Genomic DNA, 24934 nt, shown 5'->3' on the forward strand with positions numbered 1-24934 from the left:
CTAGCGACATCCTTGCTCTATCGTTCCTTTACGAGCAGGCCTTTCTTTTTTACGACGTTTTCGGTTCTACCCACGTCGATTCGGCCGCAATGCAGCGCCGATGCACCTGTGACCGGTGGTGCCCTTGTGTAAGATATCGAATATTTATGTGTCTGTTGGTCTTTTTTAAGTTAGGAAGGTTTCTAGAAAGTTGTGAAAAAGGTAAAACCGGAAGAAAAAGTAGCGGAAAAAGTTAGAAAAGTGTGAAAAATGTTTGAATAACTGCAATGGAAATATTATAATTATGTTCGAAAAGAGATGCAAAAATTAAATAATTAAAATATTTTTTATTTAAGTGTATAAATTAATAGAAATTTGCAGCAAATTATCACTTTATTCGCTGTATCATCAATCGATTTCGCCATTTTCTAAGCAACATCCTCTGTAACACGATACTTTGAAGATATATTACAGTTAAAATTATAGGGAGCTATATTTGATCTCGGGTCGGTCATTCGCACGTTACATAACGATCAAAGCGATACGATAATGATCTCTGTTCGACGTTTTAAAGAGATATTTAATGCGAATGTCGAACGATGATTGCCGCACACAGACGAACCTCGAACATTTAGACAGGCTTTCATCGTGACTTCGCAATTGTCAATTGCCGGGATGGTAGACTTGTGTGAGACTACCGTGCAAGATCGCTCGGTCAGGGTGGATTAATCGGAGTAATTACGACGGTGGTGAAAACCTTAGACGTTATTTTCCGTAATTGCTGACCGTGGTGTATATCGGTCGCGACAATTTGCCGGAGAATCGCTCGTAATTGAAGCCTTGAAAGCCGAAGACAATTCTGATGAGGCTCGAAGACGTTTAGCGTTCTCATGTACGGGACACTTTTTTCACGCTGTAACGTCCACTTTGTTGTCTGCATGTGCGTATAGTCGACGATGAAACGTGAATATTTTAATATGAGCAAAAATTTACGGCTTTATTTCTTCGTATTTAATTGCGTTAAATTAAGGATCTCTCCACCGTGGAGAATCGTTATTCATAATTTCCATTTTTTTGTCGACTATGCCCTCGCGAGAAAAATCCCGTGCAATCCAGTAATTTTTCTTCCTGCCGTACGCTTTACCGTTTTCTTCGCCCGCGCGCGCGCGCGCTACAGGATGAGAAGGAGGGAAGGACAGAGGGCAACGAATTCTACGCCGTAGTCACGAAACGCGATTACACGTTCGCCCGCCAACTTCGAACTCTGGATGCGAACGACCTCTCGGCCGGTCGCTTTCCTTTTCCTCTTCTTTTCCTTTCTCTCTCGCTCGCTCGCCTTTCCTCCGTCTTTCTCTCTCCTTCCTACTATCTTTCTACTTTGTGCGTGCGCGCGCTCACTCGGTATATTCTCGCGCGCGAAACCAGTTCACGCGCCGTGATCTTCGATGAGATCGCCGCAGAACGAAGCGTGATCTTGATCTTCGCCACACGCACGCACACACGCGATTAATTTGGGCGCGATCGGCGCACGCACGTCTGTGGAAACGCGTCGGTTGTTCCCACAAATTATGGGGGGCCGATAGTCGACCGCGATCGAAAAGTGCTCGAGGCTGATTCGCGAATTCCATTGTCCAAATTCGATTGAGAAATAGCGAACAACAAGACGTCTCTGTCTTTTGTACTCACTCTCTATCTTCATGATCTTTATAACTGTCGCGAGACAAATAACTTAATTGCTAACCGATGAACATGCTTGAGTTTAATTGCAGGATACGGTACTCGAATTTATATGTGGAACCCGTTACATCCGTTACAAATATCGTCAGTCTTCGGATTGGAAATCTCTTCGACGATCTATTTTGTGATTCTCTTTTCATTTAATGACGATTTCTAAATATAAACTAGTTTTAATCTAACAAAGATAGCTTTCTTTTTATTGACCGATTTAGAATAGAAATACTGTTGCAAATTTCTCGAGAATAATAAATTGATATTTTCTAACGATGCAGGAAGATATTGCGAATGCCGAAAGTATAACATAATATTTTGTGTCGCTGAGAAATTTAAAATTTTCCACACTAGAACCAATCTCTAAATAAATAAAAAAAAAACGATATTTCTGGGAGAAAAATCATTTAGATGAGTGCCGTGCTCAAAGTGTTTCAAAAGCTATAATTTTCTCTTCACTCTCTGAAGTTCCACATTACATCATAATTTAATGACTCACGAAATATTCTGCTATGCTATGCTTCTGGTGTCGTGAGCACTCCTTGAAAACAGGTCATCGACATGGCGGGAGAACGATTTACGGACTGAGCATCCTTCCTTCTTGACTGACAATTGTGTATTAGATGTTGCTCGAATATATGTGCGTACGTTGGTATTCGACCGCTTGATATGTGGGTTTTTTTATACTATTGTCATGTGTTAACATTATCTGCGAATTCCTTGAGAAGTCTTGTCATAAATATGTATAAATAATTTATTAACAGAGCGGCGTAATTTGTGTGCATTTGGCTCGTGCGAGAGATAATTAATGTCTCATTTCCGTTGAATCCTTTCACTCGCAACCTGTTTCTACTGTTTCCGTTTCAAAAATAACTCAAATCAATCTTTACATGTTTGCAATTAGTGTATTGCTAAAAAGGAAGGTTACACGTATGAAAAGAATTACATACATTGTATCAATTTGGAAAAAAAAAGAAAATATATTTAATACCTTTAAGTATAAATATATATAATTTTTAAATAAAATAAGAGAGAAAAAGAAAATGAAATAAAGCAAAAGATTAAGCGCGCGAATAGCGGTATTCCGATCACTTGTTTCACATATCAGTGGCCGACAATAAGAAAGTGAGTTCCTTCATCCTGATCTTGAACTTGAGAAAATCGTAACAACAGGTTGGGCTGGCCGTTTGCCCATGAGAAAGCAAACAGCGCCGAGAGAATGCGTGACAATCTCCGCTTTCCTTCTCGCGCGTGTCACCTCATGCGCATTTGACACGGTAGGCTCCTTACGAACGACTTTGTCATGCTCAATGAATTCATACAAGTAGATCGAAGATTACAAGCTCGAAGTTGTCGCACCTGTCTGTCATCTTTAATTAATTCATACGCGCGCGTCTTAATTCTACGCTGCGTATACTGGCACAGTTATCATATAATAGAGCATCTTTCTTTCACTTATATAGTTTCCGTTACTTGATATTAAACAGATTATCAGTATCGTTCTCATTTTTAAGATTGAAGTAACATTTGATACTTTTTGTCAAGTAAAGATTTTTTCACATCTGATTATTGTGACAGATTCTATCGCAAATTTTTTGGCGAAAAATTCTAGATAGACTTTTTGATATTGATTTTATATTGTGGTGATAGGATTATTTATCAATTAATGTAAGTGAACTGTTATTTTTAGCAGTTTTTCTATAGATATGTTCACGGTTAACTCGCAATCCTTTCCTGACGTGTCGTAGAAAGGGTGGACAGACAACATGTAATTAATTACGCGCTCGCTTAATTAAATAGCAGTCCTGGGGCGGAATATATAATCACACATAATTTATTAGAAATGTCTTGTACTTAGGACTGTGAAATTATTAATTTCATTATAGAATATACAATTCTTTTTTTATTTTGTTAATATGCATTTTTGAGAAATCATATATTTGTGATCGCTTCTGGATGTAATCTTTTATTTTAATTTACTCTATATTTTACTCTAGGAAATATAAAAGATAATGATATGCTGTATATAGATTGATCATCAAGTTCGCATTTGTTCAATCATTATGACGAGCATCGCGCTAAATGATGTGCCATGTCGACAATTTAGAAACACACTTCCGAATCGATCAATCTAACTTGATTTCTGTTCCATCTTCTTGCTTCCAGTCGGCAAGTAATTAGAAGCCGGAGCCTAATTAGAATGGTAGTACGCGTGACTTATGGCAAAAATCGGCAGTGCGCGTCGGTGGGAGTTATTATGACGGTTATTAGCCTGGTGTAGGGCTAATTTATGAAAGCCATTAGAAGCGAACGTCTGATTAAAACCCGCGCTGATACTTACACTCTGTCGAGAAAAAAATTGCCGCGTACATAATCTCACATTGCGCAAATGTGTAAAATATCCCTTCGTACTTTGAAAGAAGTTTAGTTAATTCTTGTTAAGAAACGTGGACGTACCACAATGAAAGGATGAACGCGGTGTCAAGAGCTTTAATTTTTTTATTAAAGCTTCAAGCATTTTTATTCTGAAAAAATTTCTTATGTACAGAATGTCCCACGTTGACTGTGTTCAAATTTTTAAGACAAATTCTTAGCAAACTTAAAGTTAAATTTGAAATTTATACGAGAAACCTTTAGCTTCCAATTATTTTTGGAATAATCTTTTTTTTACAAATTTTTATAAAAGAGGAAAATTGAATTTAACCTTGATGAAGGAATCATTATTATTTTTTGCAAGGAACGCGGGACATTTTATATCTTACGTCGCATAACAGCGAAGAAATATCATTTGCAACACGCAAAAGATCCAAACGATTCTCCCCAGACGAGCGAGCGCGAGTTACCGTGAAATGAAAAGATGAGACTCGCAGCGCGAGGAGATATGTGAAGACACGAGTTTCACGACGGAGAAGCGAAGAATCTGTGGAAGAATTGATGCCGCACGAGAGAGATATATTTCTGTGAGAAAAGTTCGACACTTCACCGAGTGCATGCATCGCGGGGCTTATTAAGCGAACGTCACACGCGGAGAGGCGGACTTTTCGCGCGAGAGAGCCATTCGACCGAAAATGGCATTGACGTCCCGATGCCGTGGAGGTGGCGGCGAGAATTTATCCGAGGAACTGACGAATGAGAACGAGGGGGCTAACGGGAGCAATTTCGAGCCCCTGAGCGATTCCTGCGGCGAGAGCGACATGGAAGGCCTCGACCTCTCTCTCTTCGAGCCGCAGGTTGACGCCGCTTCCTGGTGCGACAGCCGCATCCACGCTGGAACTCTTCACATCTTGGTCCATTACTGTGGTAAGCTGTGTCTGCACGATATGCATCCTTTTTTCGCTTTCCTACAGAAATCTTCCGACAGACAAGTCTCTGGAGCGATTACGGGCTTCTCATGCGTAAAATGCTTTCAGAGAAATATTTTTTTAGCAAAGAGGCGATTCTCTGTTTGCTCGTAATTAAAAATTACCACAGTTTATTCTTTATTATATCATTATTAATACGTTGTATTTTTTAAGTGTTATATATATTTTACTAAAAAAATAGCTTTTATGATAAAAACATTTTTACACGTGCATTATATCTTTAGATCTTGTCCGTGAACGTTCTTTCGACGAATGTCGAGTCTTTTTTCGGATTCAGATCGGTAACTTGTGGCGCGATTCAGAAATCCGGGCTAAAAATGAAGGAGATAGAAACGATGCGCATCATTATATTCGTCTTGAAGTAACAAATGCGCGTGATCTTTTAGGATTTACGTCGTTGCCACGGCGTCTCGCCGTGGGCTCGAATATCGTGTGCGGAACAACGAGGCAGCCATTTATTTAAACGTATACTTAACACGTGTCCGCTCTCCCTTTTTCTCTGTCGGGACCTGAATAAGGTATTAAAGCGATATCCTGGCGCCACTGTGAGTGGGACGACTTGCCTTGCTAGCAAAGGAAGAGCGTTGCACTTGTGCCATTATTCCTGGCCTATTGCCAATTGCTATCCTTCGAATAATTGCTATTAACATACAATGCGGTTTGCACGGCGCACGCGTCGAAAGGGATAGCCTCCTCCGTGATTTACCGTCACGAGTTACCTTCGCAGTCAAATATTAAAACGAACTTATACCGTTTACTTTCCGCGATCTGATATGTGAGAAAGAATAAATGGTACAAATTTATGTTTGAAAATTTTTAGGATTTTGTTTTCTAGTTTGAGATACTTTATTTTATTTTTGTTTACAAAATATTATGTGTTAGAAATATTTTTCGTCTATCTATCTAATATTTCTTTTACTAATAGTTTATAGACAAATTAAATAATAAAAATCGACACATTTTCTATATTATTGTTGAAAATAAAAATTAAATAAATATTTAAAAATTAATTGATGAAATAAATATTTCATATATTTTCGCGTATGTGTAAAGTAATTACTTAAGGTATTAATTTTTTTGTAAAATTATAAAAATCTATGACACACACTACTCAGGGTTTCGTTGGGCAATCCACTTCTGATTTCTGACGATGGCGTTTAAGTAAGAACTCGTTTATCCGATGCGCATTATCCAGGGAGTGAACCGTATAAATTCGCCTTAATCACGCAATTGCACACGCGTGGGTGCGAAATGAAACAGCCGTTCAGCTTTTCTACGGATTCTCTCAGTAGGCGACTTTGCCTTGACGTCGGGTATGCATTTTACCACGTTGAGAGAGTAATTGGGTAATTTAATCGAGGTAGAGAGGCCGATGAGTCGCGCATGTATTATACAGGATTATTAAGCCAATGTTATTAATTCGTTCACGCGGAAAGACAGTTGTACCTCGTCACGCTTTTATGATGGTCGACTAAACGCGAGATAGGCAAAAATTGTGACTATAAAATATCATTATTACAAAACAATTATAAAATACAACTTCTGCAAAGTAATGGCAGATTGCAATATTAAAAACCACATTTTTATTTAAGGTGAAATGAATTTTATCTCACTCCTACTCGCTATTGTCTGCATTTTAGCGTGAACGCGCACGTAACTGTCTTCACTAAATTCGCGTGGGTGAAAACGGCAGAATAAAATGCCCATCAAGATTTTCTCCGGATCTTCTCGGTAAGGAATTTACCTTGACGCGCGCCGGATACACATCCCGATATCACGTCGTAGAAATAATTGGGTAATTTAATCGGGTAAGATAATCGCACGTCGTGGGTGCACAGCATTATTAAGATAATATTATTAACTCATCTGTGCGGCAAGACAGGCGTGCTGTCACGATGCTCTAGTGCGTCTTGTCAGTCGACATCTCTTACCTGCAATGGCTCGTAATATTTCTATTTGTATACGCATTTATAGCAAAATTATTCTAAACATTTTAAAATTTTTGAATATTGAATTGCATTTGAAATAATCATTTTTTTAAACTGCTGTTACAAAATTTGTTATTCATTTAAATGTGATTTTTGGAACAATTATTGTTAATAATAGCTGATAATAGTTAATTAATTCATGACACATAATTTCATTATCTATTAGACTCTCTTTATTCGTACACGTTTGCCGCGAGATTGAATTTGATAACGGTGATATAATAACGTTGACATATTTATAATTCTTCAGCTGCAGCGTGTGCGTTATTTCGATTTTCTCGTGTGGGATATTTACGTGTACGTTCAGTCAGATGTATAACGCATTTCATTCGCCGCGAATGCTTTTCACTCGAATTAGACGGCTGCCGACCGCCGGATGAAACCGCCCGTCAAGATTTTCTGGGGATTTTGCCCGGTTGGGAATTTTACCGTGGCATCCGGATGACACGCACCTTGACGTCATGTCATAAAGATAATTGGGTGCATAGCATTATTAACTGGTACGTCGGGCGAACGCGCCTGTCGCGTGTCAACGTAAATGGGTGCTAAATGTTAACCCGTATAGTTCGTGAAACTCATAGTTCGAAGTTTGAGATGAAAATGAGCACGCGCATGTGTGTAGTTTACGCGCCGAATAGATATCTCTTTGTACTTCGATTTATATATTTTCGAGATTTTCCTGTCCCGAAGTGTTATCAGTGTTCAATTTTGGACCACTAAAATATTGTTCGTTTAAAAAAAAAAAAAAAAAAAAGAAACAGTTGCTGAAAATTTGCTATTCAGAAAACACAAAGAGGAATTTCATCTTTATTCATGACGTAGCAGTACGTAGCATATTTTCTCGCGCTATCCAATCCATCACACTTTACAGATGATCCACAACTTACGAACGACGCCGCCATTCTTTCCGGCGTGCGCAAATTGCTGATTATTAATCTAACGATGCGCTATCTTTTCCCGAGAGCGAAGTCTGACGTGCGTGTTCGTTGCACTAAACAGAAAGTCGTCGCTCTGGGCGGCGTGGCGTGGTATAGTCGGCAATGCAGACGGAGAAGAGGGCGAACGAGCCCTTCTTCTCAGCCGTGGGCGAGCGAGCGGCGGGCGGGTGGGCGAGCAAGCGAGCGGCAGGGCAAGGAAACTGTTACGAGATCGATTCGCGGCGGAGACCAATTAAATCGTGATCCACCGCGCGCGGATATAATGTCGGTAGAGAGATCCCGCTCGCAGATATAATCTTCCTCCTCGTCGCAATAAATCGATGTAGGTAAATGAGTCGCAGCACGGCGCGGTGGTTTCCACCGCGGGCTGTCTTCCGTCCTGCTTTCTTCTCGTTCCATTACCCACTTACACTCGCCGGCTGCGAGAGAGCCCGCCACACCGACGCTCGTCGGCGTAAACACACGTTGCATCGGGAGCCTCTTCTCCTCTTCGCAACATCGCCGACGCGCCGTGCGGCAAGGATGGCGAGGATGCGAGGACCGTTCGCAAGCTGACTCGAGGCTGATTCTCACGTGGGAAGAGCTCTCGCGATCTCGCTCTGTCACGTATTGATGCCAGGCAATCGCTATCGGTCACTTCCATGATTTGTTTCTCGATTCCGTCTGGTTTATATTCTCGAGACAGCAGCTGGATTTATGGAGCTTTTGTTAGGGACAAGGGACGATCAATGATTGTTTCATGGAATGACACGAATAAAAGATGAACATTTTTTATTTACAGAGATCCATTACGGGTGTATTTATATCAGGAAAACTGAAAATCGCAAATGTGAAAGAACGAATGATTATCTAGACGAGTAATTTGAAGATTTAACATTTCGCGAAATTAGATTAATGATTTCAATATATTTATATAATGAGTATTAAGATAAATCTTTCGATAAAAAAATTAATTCTTTTGAGAAGCAATATATCTACGGTCAGAATTTCTCGAATTTTAAAAGCTATCTAATTTTTGGTGTCTTTCTTTGACGCATTCTTTTATTTTATGTAATCTTTTGTGTGGAATTATGCTCCATCGTATCATAATTCAATTATACAGCGCTCGAAAAATGAGAGAAAAGTTGAGGAAAAAGGTCGTTTTGCGTGGCCGCTCGGATAAATGAGAAAATGTCGCAGCGTCCGATTGACTGCACCAATTCCATTAATCGAGCTTGGAGTAGGCTGTTTCCGCGAGGTTCGCATGTATTGAGTTATTGTGAGAGTCGATATTTGTGTGTACATCCGCGCCGGAGAGCGTGTCTTGTTATAAGTCAGATCGTTATCCGATGAGGAGATCATCAGTGGAATTACTCATGCGGACAATTAAAAATATCGATGCTTATCGCGATGCAATCAATCGATGTATCTTGATCGATGAAGCGTGCAAAAGATATAAACTCGCTTTTACCGTATTGCCAACAGTAATAAAATTTCACATATTGCAAGAAACTTTTGTATGTTGGAAATGTAAAGTTAATATTTAAAGAATATTTTTAAAAAACGTTTCCGGTACATCATTTAGGGAAAGTAAATGGTATATCACTTGTTACGAGATTACGATATTTAATGATAACCTCGACTTTCCTCCACAGAATCGACCTCATTTACGGTCTACTAAAGATCATAAATAAAGTCGCTTCTTGCTATTGTAACGATTTCAAATGGAAATTAAGTTACGTAAAAATAGACATTAATTGGAGAGTTTATGGATCAATACGGTTTTACTCTTTGGAAATATGCTTTCTGGGATATCGAATACTGGGTTATAGCTAGGATCTAACAATATATCATTGAATTAATCCGGTGACCTAAATATTTCAGATTCCTGCATATTACTTTTGTGATATAGAACTTTTGTCATATCTATTAAATATCAAATATTAACTCGTGACATATATAAATATAATTTAGTTAAATTACTAGTTTTGAAGACGATGTTAAACATATACTTGAATATTCTATTGCAAAAAAATTAATTTTTTTAAAGAATTCTTAATCAAGCTAAATTACATTTGTACGCAATTTCTAGAAAAACAATATTACAATTAAATGTGAAAGAAATCCAACATAAAAGTTGAATTACTCTTGTCTAAAAGACTCTAACTTATAAATAAAACTTGGTCACACAAGTTCAATAAATCAGATGGCAGTGAGTCGCATCCTATTACGTGATTGACCTAACGTTTCATTGGTCTCGCAGTGTAGCAAGGCCCGTTTCATCGTTTGCGTAAGCTCTCTTAAGCCAGCAGGTTCAAATCAGAATACGACCTAGTGATTTAGTACTTATTTTGTACTATTTTGATTTATCAAAAATAATTTTGTATCATTTAAAGATAATGCAAATTAATACAAATTCAGTACTAATTGAATCCACTTTTATTTTCTATTTCATAATTGTTTTTGTTCTGTTAGCTTTATATTAAGTTAGCAAGACCACGATTTTTTTTAAATAACAAAATTATTTCTGGTGGCACAAAGTAGGCACAAGATGAGTAATAAATAATGCAATAAATTTTATTCGATTCTATAATTTTATTCGTAAGCGATTGGATAAGAAAGGCTTTGTTCTTGAGGTTGATTAAAATGGGTTGTTTTGGGTTACAAATTAGCACAAAATTCAGCACTAATTGTATCTACTTTGTTTTATTTTTTTTTTGGTTCTGCTAGCTTCATATTAAGTTAGCAACGCCACAATTTTTTCTTAAATGACACGGGGAAGTACAAAATTATTTGTGGTGGTACAAAATAGTACAAAATAAGTACTAGTCCACTAGATCGCATTCGATTTTGCTGATTTGGTCCTGCCAACTTAAGAGAGCTGTTCGTGTGTTCCGTCGTTGCAGATGCAACGAGTTCTCTTCCTTTTAATGGAAGTGTCAGCCGCAGTCGTACGGATCGCGGTCTTTTTATTTATTTATTTAAATGTACTGTCGAGTTGAACAAACACTCTCTCATAGCGCAGCGAGAAAATTTTTAAAGAGCGGCTTAATGATATAAAATCGTCGATTGTCACGCAATTTTTATGAATAATTAATTGCAAAACAATATCTTGTATACTTAATAAAGATGTAGTTTCAAAGAATATTAATTTGTGGCTTCTATTCAGCTAAGAGAAGTAATGTTAAAAACTTGAAATTTACAAAAGCAAGCACATGCTTAATAAAATTTGTTTTCAAAACAGTTCGTGAAATGAAATTGAATTAAATTAACTTGAGATAGTCGCTCGTCGAGATTCTTATTTGATTCTCTAAATGTAGGTACGGAAACATATTTCAGGTAAAATAGGATGGTTGAGGAGACGCTTGTGATGCAAAGTCACGCCAGAAATTAATTATACGAAATGAACGCGTCGCACTTGCCAATGACGGTTTCATTAAAACCAGGAAATTGTTCGGATTCGACGTTCCGATTACACCAAATGTTTTGACTGGCTGCTAGCAACATGATAGCAAATCCCGTCCGACGCCCTTTCTCGTTTCTAATCGATACGTTAATTGCTGGAAATAATTGTCATGGTATATTCGTATAAATATTGGACCATGTTTTAATCTTCGTCAATGCGCACTAATTTACTCTTCCCGTTAAATATTATGTTACTTTTTCAAATTTTCAATCTATATAATTGCAGATGGACATTTGAACAATTTTGTATCTCCGTATAAAAATACAAATATGTTTCCGTGCGTATATGAATCTGAACATACGTCAATATGCGAGAAAATAATGCAAAGAAATGTTAGGCTTTTTTTATAAACAAATTATATTAACAATTTTATGTTTCGAAAGCTCTTTTCAAAAAACAATTTCCTCGCTCACTTGTCATCACTTTATTCTTCCGCGATAGAAACTGCGGTTGAGATTAAATTATCTGATTGCCAGATGTTATACGATAATGGCACCATTTCTCATTGACACCGTGCGCGCACGATCAATTTGTGGATCGTGATATACGCGCCTTGCTTGCCACAGTCAACGCGGTTTGTCACGGTGCAATCGAAACGTCGTTCGTCACGATCACTTATCGCTCACAAATTGGCTCGCTCACGATTATCGATGCAGATACACCATGCAAAACGGTTCGCTCCACATTTAATTTTTTTTCACAAGAGTTAATAAATGACTTTCCGATCCAATTGGATTTTATCAATTCAATTTGTCAACAAGCCACACGCAGCGGCGATAGAAAAAGAATTTCCGCATACTCGCAACAATTGAAATTGACAATTAAAGGAATTGTGTCGGTTTGTCGGCTCGAAATGCGAAACGGTCGCAGCAAGAGAGAGAGGCGAAGTCATCCGAAGTTTACTAACGGAGTTAGTACTTCGGTCTAGCATGCCGCGAATTCCGAGCCGCGGCGCAGTCGTGAAATTAAGTTTCTTGATAAGGGATCGGAGATGGTAAGGGAGTACTATATGTCGAGTCAATTCCGGCTGTACTTTCATTTTTACGCGAAGTAAGGAAGTTATGGAAGTTAACGAAAGCTCGGAGAATTCAGAGAAGTTGAGCTAATATTGTGAAAGATAATTAAGAAAGATAATTAAAAGGTAAAGGCAGAGTTCAAACGTTCTTTCAACGGAAAGTTCTGTTGATACGTAAAAAGATTATTAATACCGTACTGTTTAGTAAACGGATTATTTATATATCGACTGTATGCGCGAAACATTATCAACTACTACTGCAGCTTTATGTGTGATATAATTTTATGTTTTATGTCGGAAAGCTTTTTCACAATCTTGATCCGAACAAGTATAAATTAAAACAAACTCTCTTCAACATTCTCACTTTAATATGATAAATTGAATATGATGACTTGAATAGTTTGTTATATTTATTAATGATATAACTGTAAAAAAATTTTCCAGCTTTGTTTTTTCATTATAATGCGATATGTTGATTGATAAACGGGAATTTCCTATCCCTTCATTCTTCGATTATCTCGTTCTTTTGACTACAATTGTAGGGATGAGTGATTTGATATCGAATCGGCTGGAGAAACGATTCGAAGAAAGGAACGCGAATGATTGGAGAAATGGTAGCCTTTTGAGAGCGATAGACACCTTTGTGAACGGCACAGAAGACTTCTATTGGAAGCGACTTCTGTGGCGACGAGGCGACAGATGAAATCTGTCTGCTTGGCTCGCTTCTGGCATGGACATAGTTTACAGGCTGATGAATCGATAATTCATTTGAAAGGTCTGAAGGAAATAAAGTCAGAAGTCAATTCATTCATAAAAGTCATGTCGTACTTTTCATTGAAAAGTAACGTTGCCCCGTTTTATTGAACCATTATTCCTTTGGAAAAATCTTTTAATTATCGATTTATCGATTCACCGTATTTTTCACATAAGAATGCAGTAATAAGGTATTACTTTTTCTTCAATTTGCTAAATTATAGAAATTGAATTTAATTCAAACTTTGAGCAAAATACAATAAAAATGATATTTATTTAAAGATTTCTAATGCCTTTTGTCTTTTCCAAAATGAGAAATTTGTAAAAATTTTGATTTTTTTCTAAATAAATTTTTTTAAATAAATGAAAATAGTATTGTAATTAATGAAATCTTAAATAAATTTTATACCACTGACAATGAGGTAATCTTGGGAATTGTAATAAATTTGTAACGTAACATTATATAAAATCTTTGGAAAGCGCAATATGTATTAATCTTGTGACGATATATGATTTGCAATGAGACGGAAAGATTGAAAGATTAGTATGCCAATTGCATAGCGATTTACGACCAACTTTCACAGACCTTATACATTACAGTCGATTGTGTTATATGCAAATTGGACTGGACCAACTTCTAAAACGACAAGCACGTAGTAACCTCATTCGAGAGCAACGTGTAACAATTTACGCGTTGTGTGCGCTCAAGTATACTTGGTGTCTGCTCAATTACGTAATGTCTATAATACAGTTTTGCACCAGGTCTTGCAATGCACCGCGCCATTGCTATCTGCCGTTATTACCGATATATTCATTTCAATTTGAACACGTTTGCGTGTATCGTGATTCTTAATTAAAATCGAGCAGAATATAGCGTGCGTATTTACGCATGCGTATCTTCTTGTGAGAGAAGCGCGGAAAATCGCGATACGAGCAAATCACGTAAAACAGTGGCCGCGAAGAGAGTGAGAGAGAGAGAGAGAAGGAAAAGCTCTCTTGCGAAAGAACAGGTCAGTGATAAGATCGCCAGTAATGAACTATCCGGCCCCGACGTGTGCCTAATGAGGACCGCAGAAATTATCTCGACTCGAGATAGAGACACAGGCGACTCTGCGCGATACGTGCTCTCCTCCGTCTTCGTTGTTTCCTCGCGACGGAGAGAAGACACGTCTCTGCTTTCGGTGGCTGGAGAAGCTGGAGGACTTCTCACCTGTCACCTCTTTGTCTTCCCTTAACTCCCTCATGTCGCAAGGGTTATGATCGTCGGCATTGTTACAATGTAGACGACGGCTGCGATGTTACTGTGAGGTAGTTTTGTCATTAAAGCACACATGAGAAGAAAATCTAATTTTTTTTTTAACAGACTTTCAGGCTCAATCTCTGTAAATTGCATAAATTTCAAAAGTTGTCACAACGCATGCAATTTACGTTTTAATCTCGTACTCATACGCACACGTGCAACTATTTATGCTAGTCGCGACACTCGCTCGGCGTTTCTCGTTTTTCTCGCCAGGTCTTTTTGCGCACAGTCTCGCAACATGTTTTCGAGAGGTCGAACATTCTCTCACTCTTTCTCTCTTTTTTCTTTTCGACGACATTCGACTTTTCTTTTCCTGCATTCTCGCGCACTCGTCGCCGAGTCCATAAATACGAATCTTTAGGCGGCATATCGCCTCGTCGAAAAACGAATTTGATTCCTGTAATTAAATTCAAAGTCACTAAATAGGCACTAAAGACGTCCGCGATTACCTCCACGTTCTTTTAATTTACTATGCGGATTCAATTACATAATTTGCGGCACAAGTGGCGTCTACTTTCTAGTCGCAACACGCGCGACTCCCTAGATACTCCGCGCCTCTTCCGTAACTCTGCACGTAAGGACATGGCTTTATCTCAGAAGTGACGAACTCGCAGGAGGATATCTTCTCCTCCTAGCATCATCCCTCATCTGTCTTCGCGTCCCCGTGCAAATATGACTACGAGCGTAGAGATGTGCGCACACTTGAGATACGCGCAGCGGACTTTTAGCCGGATATGGAATATTAAGTGAACAAGCAAGAGGGTCAAGTGCAAAATTAAACGGTTTACACTTTTCGCGTTGGGTGGATAGGTATGTAGAGGAAGATATTTGCTCTGCTCTTGGAATTAAAACGCTCTCAAGGATAATGAGAAATACAAATAAATGAAAAAAATGCAAACTAAAAATAAGATAAATATCAATGCGATACAATAACTGAAACTGAGAATTTTACACGACTTTTCAATTGTTATCGTAGAACTTTGAAAGTTTCAACATTTTATGATGACATTTTTGCGTATTTAGAAGCTCAAAAATTTAATGCTATTTTTACAAGACGTATGCAATAGTTGACGGAAAATACGTCATGATTGCTAGACAACATTATTTTTTGCATATTTGCAATATGCATTTCACGCATGCTCCTTTCATAGATTCTTTGATACGCACTACAATGGCGTAATCTCTTGCCCGAAAAGAACGGAGAACCGGGAATGTCAAAAGACGGCCGCATTCAAAATGGATGGATCGGAATAAAATACGCAGAAATTGGGATTTATTACTGAGAGCCCGAGAAAGTCTCGCGGGAATGCCGCCGCATGTTCACATATATGGCGCTCTCACATGCGGAAAAAATGCGAAGAAACGCACGGATTCCGCATGAGAAAAAAGAAAGAATCTGATTTGAAGATAGACGATGGCGGAATATTTCCAATTTTATCACGACACGTTCCTTTTCTTACTTTCAAGGAAGGAAAAATAGCTGACTCCCGCATCGCGGCATGCGCATATCTATTTGCTCCCAATTTCTCTCGGGAGCCGGCATTCGACTGTTGAACGTGGCTAGCTGTTTATGCAGATGCGAACACCTCGCGAGATTGACGCGGAAATACCGATGGCGATGGAACAACGCCGTGACAAAGCGACAAAATGCATGAAGATCAGGTGTTTGTGCGGAGGGTAACGGTAAAGCTCTGAGATTCGCTTGTAAAATGATCTGTGACATTGATGGATGAGATTTGTGCGTGTGACGTAGAGAATCGAGTATATTTGTATAGAAACAGGTTTGAGTTGGCCGTTCTTTTGTAGGAAAAAGATGTAGCGGAATTAATTTGCAAAATAAATCGCTATTTTAACACTCAGACAATGTTAGAAAAAGCGTTAATAATATATTTAATGAGTTGTAAATTGTTGAAGATATATAATCTATATACTACGTAATATTCACTATATCGAAATGTCGAAATTTTATCAAAAAGTATAACGTTCACGATACGACATCGTTAAAATTTTAGGCTATAAAATTCGCAAAAAAAACTGACCGATATCGATAACGCGTTATCGTAACATTTTTCCACGTAGAACCAAACAAAACTCATGTCTTCCGGTTACATTGAGGCGTAAAAGCTAGAAGCGACGATGTCGTATTGATTTTACGAGGCCAGTTTCCCGAACAAAAAAAAAAGGTAAAGCAGCTACGTAATGTCGTATCGATCTTACGATGGTGCCATTATCATTTATCGATAGAAAAATGAATAAAAGATTCCAAGCACGGTCGTATACCCGAGTTTGGTGCCTCTCTCCATGTGTATCGGCATATAAATATTATTTTGCAGTGTTCGCATTTATGGTTGCCATAAATATATTTGAATACATTACAGTGAGGCATTATAACGTTACTCTGCAAAGATTTCGACCGAAAATCTCACAGAAAACTTCTTGGCACATGTCGAACTGAGAAAATCATACTTTGTTTGGCTAGTCAAGGCGCATTGCTTTAACTTGATACACATGATTTTGTTTAACGCTATAAGAGAATAAATAATTAAAAAGAATAGCAATATTTTTAAAACGATTATTCTTTCAAAGATAATATTAGAGAGTTTTGATTAGAACTGCACTTTCTGTCCCAAAAATTAAGATATATTTTTTAAAGTAATTAATACAGAATAAGAGAATTATATTATAAGAGAAGTTCTTTGATGTATCACAGAAAATTCTTTGTCGTTCGTTAAACAGGGAGATGGCAAAGACGCTATCCAATCGTCTCTTCTGTTTATTTTTTATTCTATTTCTAGATGTGTACTTATGTCCTTGGTTTTTCTTTTGTTTTCTTTTGTTGCTCGGTTACCTGGTGTCTCGTGAATTTGTTATCTCGTCTACTTCTTACTTTGATATACAGTTTGCTTCGCTAGAACTATGAACTTCAAAGTTCGCCCAACTTTCAAGTGTCTGCAACCGTTGCCATCATTGTCGTCGTCATCGTGAGAAACTTGGTATAATGTGATTCCATGTAGCTGAGAAATCGAACTCTCATGTAGAATGATCGCCATAAATTTGCGACGCAAGTTGTCGATAATTTTTCTCACATCTGTTCGTTATAGTTGCAATCATGCAATTTGCGTCTTTAATCGATTGATATTAAAAGTTATTACACGATTCGAGTATGTAAAACGCATAGTTTTATAAAATATTGATAAAATATGGAAGAAATGAGTCAATATTTTAGAGAGTTAATTCAAAACCCATTTGACTTTCCAATCCGCGCGAATAAAAAGTTTTCCCAATGCATTCCATTGAACAATGTTCGATTGCCTTGTCGATCGGCGTTGAACACGCATTGGTTGTTCAAGATTCAAGGACGCGTACGGGCAAGTGCGGGATCGATCAACCGCCAAAGAGCGGCCAAGCTTGCCGCTGAACTTTAAATCCTAATCGTCATCGTAATCGTCGGGGCGATTGCTTGAATCGTCTCGCGCGATATCGGACGCAGCATTGTCCATTGTGCGCCATATACGTGCCGGAGACTTCGCGGCGGGACTTAACATGCATGCATTCATAAGAATGTCGAGGACACACGCTAAAAAAATATTTGAATGCACACACTTTATATGTAAAGCTCATATAGAAATCAAGAATTTCACTTTGTAATTTCACAAAATTTAGGTTTTGATGCTACAAATTCGATAAAGTGTATCTTACATGATTTTTATAAATATATAATTATCCGAAATGAAAAGTTTTCCTACGGAATCTTTTTGACGTGAATGGATTAACGAGTAAAAGTGCTATTACATTCTTTGTCGTTTTTCTTTACAATTAGAAGTGCAATCCGCGAATTTGAAAATATCCGATAAGAAATATCGAAGAATTGATATTTGAAATTTTAATGTTCCACCGCTTTCTTTTTCCAAAAGCTAGCAGAAATATTGAACGAAATGACAATATTTTCTGCCAACTCTCTAAATAAGTAAAGAGATGAAATGCATTCTAGCAGATTGTTATGAAAAACTTAGAGTACTCAATACTGAATAACTTATGAAGGTAAATAAAAGAGAAAAATGTGCACAGAAACATATGAAATGTTTAACACAAAATTTTATTTTGATAAAATGTAATATACATAGTCATTATTTAAGAAGAAATAATTAATAAAATTATATTTGCGCACACTTATGAGTGTGGCAGAGAGAACATTTCGGAGCAGCCTAACAACTGTTGGCAATTTAAGCATAAATACAGATGTTATTTCAGGAGGTTGATTACAGCGTTTCGTTGAAACGCTGTACTTTCTGGGATTCGTCGTAATGGAAAACTAACTGCAAAGCCTCGCCGTGGCCGGCGAGCAGCAATACGAGAGAGAAAAAAAAGAAAGGATAATACGTACGAAAGTTTCGCGAGAACTGTAAAGTGCCGCGAGTGCTCGGAGGCAGGGCGAACAATTTCGTCGGTTATAAAAGTAATGCGATATCTCGTGCGTGCGGCGGAATATAGAGCGGCTGCGTCCATTATGGAAAAAGCGCGACGGCAGGAAGTAACGAAAAATTTAGTGCCAAGCGAGACTAATCATTTAGGAACTTTTTGCGATGGTACCCGGGAGAATAGGTTTCTGCCGCGATATATTTTTCAATATTCGCGGAATCAGACGCGGAGCAGTAAAGTAAGATGCCGTTGTAGAAAGTATACAGTATTTGCGTCACTGCGCGATGTGCTTGATTTATGTATCAATAATTCTTTGAAGCTTTACATTCAAATAAAACGTAAATAAAAAATTTCACAGTGTTTAAATCCTCATTTTGTGTCGGTGTTATCACAAAAGTATGAGGCTTTGAAAGAAGGAAGAACAATTCTGATAAAATGTTTAGATTTTAGCAAATTTGTAATAAGAAAGCGTATTGTACAATTTAGTAAAAATTAATTGCTCAAAAGACTAAAACTATATTGCTCTGATTTCTGATGTCGATAAAAGTTATTAACTGTCGTTACACGATTTTTTTAACACACTTATTTTGGGATGTATTCTGATATGTCACGTAATGTTTTGATTTTTATGGTTTATTCTTGTTGAATGTGTTTTGTGATAAAGCGGAGTAATGTGAATAAATTGAATACAAGAAAGAGCGCTTGATCAATGAAAAATACTCAGTCAACGCGTCGAATTTCACAGACTGATGTGTATTTTACATCTCACTCACCGGGAAACGGCGAGTTAATATTTTTACTTCTGTGAGATCCTCGAGCATATCTTTTATTTATCGAACCACAGAATAACAATTTTCTAGTATTATCAAATTGCATCTTGCATGCCTGGCTGTACGCTGCTTGCAATTAACGCCTACGTTTAAACGGGTGTACCGCAGAATCCAACGGTATCAACAGCGGCACAGCTCGTCAGCCGCATGGGCTTCTCTCAGCCACAGACATCTATATCTATACTTACGCCAGACCGCTAATACCCGTTGGTTGGCGTAGCACAAATTGAAGTATACAACATGGTATTTGAATAGAGGAAACGACGGCCATCGAACGGAGTATTCATATGTCGGTATGACTTGTACGTATGCTATTAAAAATTGTCATGAATAAAACGCTCTGAAATGCGTGCCGGTGAAATAGTCGTGAAATTGTCAATGTCTACTATTTGATATGTGAGCATCGCGTAAGACACGATTGCTTCACACATCACCGCGCCAGATTCCCATCCTTCATCTCTGTTCTGTTGTGTTTGCTACTATTTGCGGTTTGGTCTAACGTAAACCAGCGTTCTTCGCGTTGTGCGTTCCGCGAATCGTTCGTTTGCGTGTAGTTGTTGAACTGCCGTGATTATAATTTGCAATCTGCACGGTTTACGTCAGCGCATTGTCGAGAGAAACGATTTCACTTCATTTCACTCGACCGCGGATTGATATTTTTTTAAATTTAGTCGGCAATATAATATCGATTGCTGAATTTGATAATCGTGAAGCATTTTTTTTAGAATTTTTCCGTTACGTTTAATTGAAATATTGATACGCAGTATCTTGCTATTTTTTATATTATTAAAAATAAAACTATCCAACAAAATATAAAACATATGTTGAGATGGATAATTGTTACGATAGACAATCTAGTAAATTTTCTTAATTTTATTATAATAAACATATTATACCAGTTATATATAGATACCAGTTATATATAGATTGTAATAAACATTTTTAATACTTTTGTAGAAAATTGAAACTAATTATTTTTTATTTACGAAAGAACTTTTCAGACTTTTTTCTCACATCTTAATGATCAGTTTGAGCACAAGTGCTCGATAATGGATGGCTCAATCAACTATGCCAAATTACATTTCCCAGCGCATTAGAAATACGAAGTGGAATGCAGGCGCCATAAAGTACCTTGTAATTTTATGATCATGTTCACTCCGTTTTTTCGTAATATGGTACAGAGAGATGACTTAGCACTATATCTTGAAAGATGTTTTCAAGTTACTGTTTTACGAGCTATCAAAAACCTGTTTTGCGGATTATTCATTATTCATGTCACATAAATAATATTATGATATTAATTTTTTTCACATTCCGTTATTCTGATATTAAATTATTCTTATTGCATACTTGCAATTTACACTTGTTTTCGATACCATCGAATGAAAAAAACTTACAAATCCGTTGCTTTGTAGGCTCCCTCCGCGCTTTTTTGCCTTTCTTCCGCTTCCGCATTCTCGCAAAAACAACGCGCTGCCAATCGTTAGACGATATCGACCAAAAATCGATACATGTCGATTTACGCTCTGCGCTTCGATTACAATTATATTGAAGTAAATATTTTTTAAAAGATTGTATAAAAAAATGTGATTATTGTTTCTTATAAAATTATTTTAGAATGTATGAAAATTTGCACGCACATGCGATATTCTGCAAATAAGATGTAAGTACATTGCGGCTGTATGTACGCGCGTATAGCTTGTTCCGAATGTTTACCACCGGTAGTTAGACTTCTTAAATAATGTCCATGCATGAATATCAAGCGCGTACTGGTGTATTGCGCGTAGCAAACGATGGCGACAATTTTCTAATAACGGAATTCATCTCCTTGGGCTACCAGAGAGATGTGTTCTGCGTATTACATCGATGCGCCATTCTATCAACTATAATGCATTCTTGCTTCCGTCATACAGGAATATGTTCTGGATAATGTTGTTACGCGTCTATGCATAAATCTCAGACGGTTATGTGCGTTCCTCATAAATCATAGCAGAATACAGGATGTAGCGAAACTGTCACTCAAATATAGATACCGTGAAGATAAACTTTGCGGAATGGCGGTTGTTTCAACCTTTTGAAACATCAATCATGTCTGACTAGTGTACAATTGAAAATTGAAGGGTGACTTAACTTTAGTTTCGGTGAATATAAAAAAATTGAATTTTATCTCTCGGCTAATTTTCGTGAAACTTTGTTAAAAATTGCAAGATTTTTATTAAAAATTTTAAATTTATTATTAAATTGGAAAATATTTAGTATCGAAAATTAAAAGTTGTAGAATGATGTTTTTTTTTTCTATTAATTGCTAACATCAGAATAGTTTTAATAATTAAGGTTATAATTTTTTATTGTTTGATTTTTTTTCTTTTCTTATATAAAAATAACGCAACATCTCTGAAGACTATTATAGGTCATTCCGCAGTTAACTTTTTTCGAATCAAATTCGAATATTATATATTCACATATTACATCTTTTCTGATACGTGTCAACCGTCAAGTCGCGATGCAGTTGTGGAAAAGCAATCGACATTTCCGCTCGCGGGAATATAACGTCCGATCGGTCGGTGTCAATGATGTCTCTTTGCTGCATTCCCCTTTTCTGTCTTTCTCACAAGGATAATTGACGCCTAGTGTCTATTATCCTTGCGAGTCACTCTCTCGACCGGTGATTTTACTCTCTTGTAGAACAATGACACGCACAATGGGCGTCGTCGATGCCGTCGTCTATTTGTCAGGGTTATTTATGAAGGACAATCTTTCTCTTTTGCAGAGGCCGAATGCTGCGTTGGCGAGACCGCCAGTGAAGCATGCTGGGAACCTTGTTACTGCGTCCTCCTGCAGGACGAGCAGACCCTCACGGCTTACAGGAGCGAGGACATGGCGGTGAGTACATTTTTCTCTAAAAGCCTTTCCGATTTGCCTGGATTTATCCGTCCCGCGGCTGCTTCCCTTTCTCCCTTTTTACATACGCGCGATGCTGTCAAAAGACGCGGATTTACGCCGCTGTTTTTTGCAATATCCATTTTGTTTGCGTAATACGATTCTTCCAAACAAGATGTGTCAGTGCAAAATATTAGGATACATTTAATTTTTATTAAAATTTAATTATAAATCACAGTTTATTCCGTACGTCTTAAATATTCGTGATATTGAAGCTTTCGCGAATGTAATCTTCAACAGTCAAAGGAAGTCAAACGGAATTGAGAATTAAGAAATGATTGAACTTTCGCACTATTTTGCGCATTTTAGAGTGAAGTTACTTGCGAAATGTTTGCTGCAATTTTAATTTCGCAAGTTTAACAGAATTTCCTTGAGAACCGTTGCTCGCTTGTTGTTTACGTGCACACAATACCTTGAAATTGGCACATCGACGAACCTGTTTGATCGTCGAATAGATTGCCGTGGCAAAAGGGGGCGCCGACCTCTAATTCGATTAGAAAGTTTATACTTGGTTGACTGACATGAACGAACAAGTGAACGCTTTGAAGACTTCGGACTTCTGCCTGCAATCGCGAATCATTGCGCATAACGTTGGAGATTATCCGGGATTGTCTGAATGTGCGTGCTGTTGAACCCTTCGGCGATTTTCGAGTCTGTTTAGGTATACCGCTTAGGTATACCGATTTCTGCCAGCATGTTGCAGTACTGCGATTCGTGCTGCTTCGCGGCGCTCGATGTTCCGTTCGGTTTATTTATAGGTACATAATAATATGTACAACGTTGCGCGCACGTACTTTTTGTCAAGAGCGACATGAGTTGCACGAATTCGGTCCCGTAATCCCTCGCGGACGTCCCGACGTCCATTTTTAGATTATTTTCACTCGACGTTTCCGCGGCTGTTAAACTCCGTCTGCACGCGACGTCCGTTACTGTCTTCTTAAATGCAAGATCTGTTTTAAATTATTTGTTAATATTTTGAAATGTCGCAAATGTTATCACATATTTATATATATATGATAAATATAAAAAATGTTCATTCTGTTTGTGGCCTTTACTTAAGCAAATACACCGAGACGCATAAATAGCTTCTGGCTCCTAGCAACGTAAACACACAAAATCACTAGAGTTGTCACGAAAGCGTTAAACTTGCAAATTACATGAGTTACAAACGACTGTGTGTGAGCTTTCCCTCAACAGTAGCAAATAGAAATCAGATTCAAATGGAATTTTTTGATATTAGCATGTAACGAGCATATTGCTTATTACTAGAAATTTATGTAACTGATACACATTTAATGATACGCGTTTCAGACATGTTAATCGCATGCTCATTTGATTAACAATTTCCAAATTGGCCAATTTTATTCTTCATTGCCAATTCGTATTTGGCGAAGTATTGAAGCAACATTTTACGGATAAAAAAAAATAGAGACGTCAAAAGGACAGAAATTTCGGGCTTTGGGATTGTTTCTCTCCCCTATGTCTCTCCGTCGTCGTATCTCAAGTTTTCAATTTCTTTTTTCTGCCTTCCAACCCCCTTGGAGTGCGAACTCCAACCATTACTTGAAGGAGCGTATTATCTTCGGTACACAGTATGAGATCTACTTCTCTCCGATCCGAGACTTTCCCACATCGGCACGGTTTAAAGGGTCTTTATACAATCGATATTGCCATCAGTATTTCTAATATATTAACTGTCATTTCTCAAATATTAACTTTTCATGATAATGACAATACAATATCTGTGTACACTACTTATAGTATTGGTATTAATAATAATATAAATTGCAGCTCGTATAAAATGATATTTAAAAAAAATAATAATATTGCTTTCAATTGACTTATTTTTTCAATTGAGAGAATAGATTAAAAATTAAAAATATGTAAAATATATAATATTATATCTCTTATAATCTCTTATAAATTTATTTTCTGAAAACCTATGTGTTAAAAAGCAAAATTTTTTTGGCAAAACTTTATTCCTTCAAGTTGCTCTAATATTTAAACCGAAAAAAAGGTTTTTTTGCATTAAATATTTTTTAATTTTTTGATTAAATATTTTTTTTAAATTACACTTTATTAGAGATAGTACTTATAATAATTAAGTAATATAGAAAATATAATAATAATAATAAAAAATTTTAATTTTATAGTTTGTACATTACTATACAACATAAATGAAACGAATTATCTAATATTATTTTCAGAAATTTGTACTAGTGAAAGTTTAACGTGTC

General features: G+C 37.3%; 1 protein-coding gene across 7 annotated transcripts in view; it reads left to right on the top strand.

The window, feature by feature from the left end:
- raskol (Ras GTPase-activating protein raskol) overlaps positions 1-24934 on the top strand; it is a 270162-nt gene that overhangs the window by 96708 nt on the left and 148520 nt on the right. For 6 of the 7 annotated variants that reach the window (XM_012360327.2, XM_067355451.1, XM_067355452.1 and 3 more), the window contains exons 2-3: positions 4445-5007; positions 22528-22640. In XM_012360327.2, coding sequence (XP_012215750.1) covers positions 4776-5007; positions 22528-22640 — 345 coding nt within the window. In that variant the 5' untranslated portion in view covers positions 4445-4775. The remainder of the gene's footprint in view (positions 1-4444; positions 5008-22527; positions 22641-24934) is intronic. The other variant, XM_067355454.1, reaches the window with a different exon arrangement.

This window comes from Linepithema humile, chromosome 5 (assembly GCF_040581485.1).
Source record: "Linepithema humile isolate Giens D197 chromosome 5, Lhum_UNIL_v1.0, whole genome shotgun sequence".
Lineage (NCBI taxonomy): Eukaryota > Metazoa > Arthropoda > Insecta > Hymenoptera > Formicidae > Linepithema > Linepithema humile.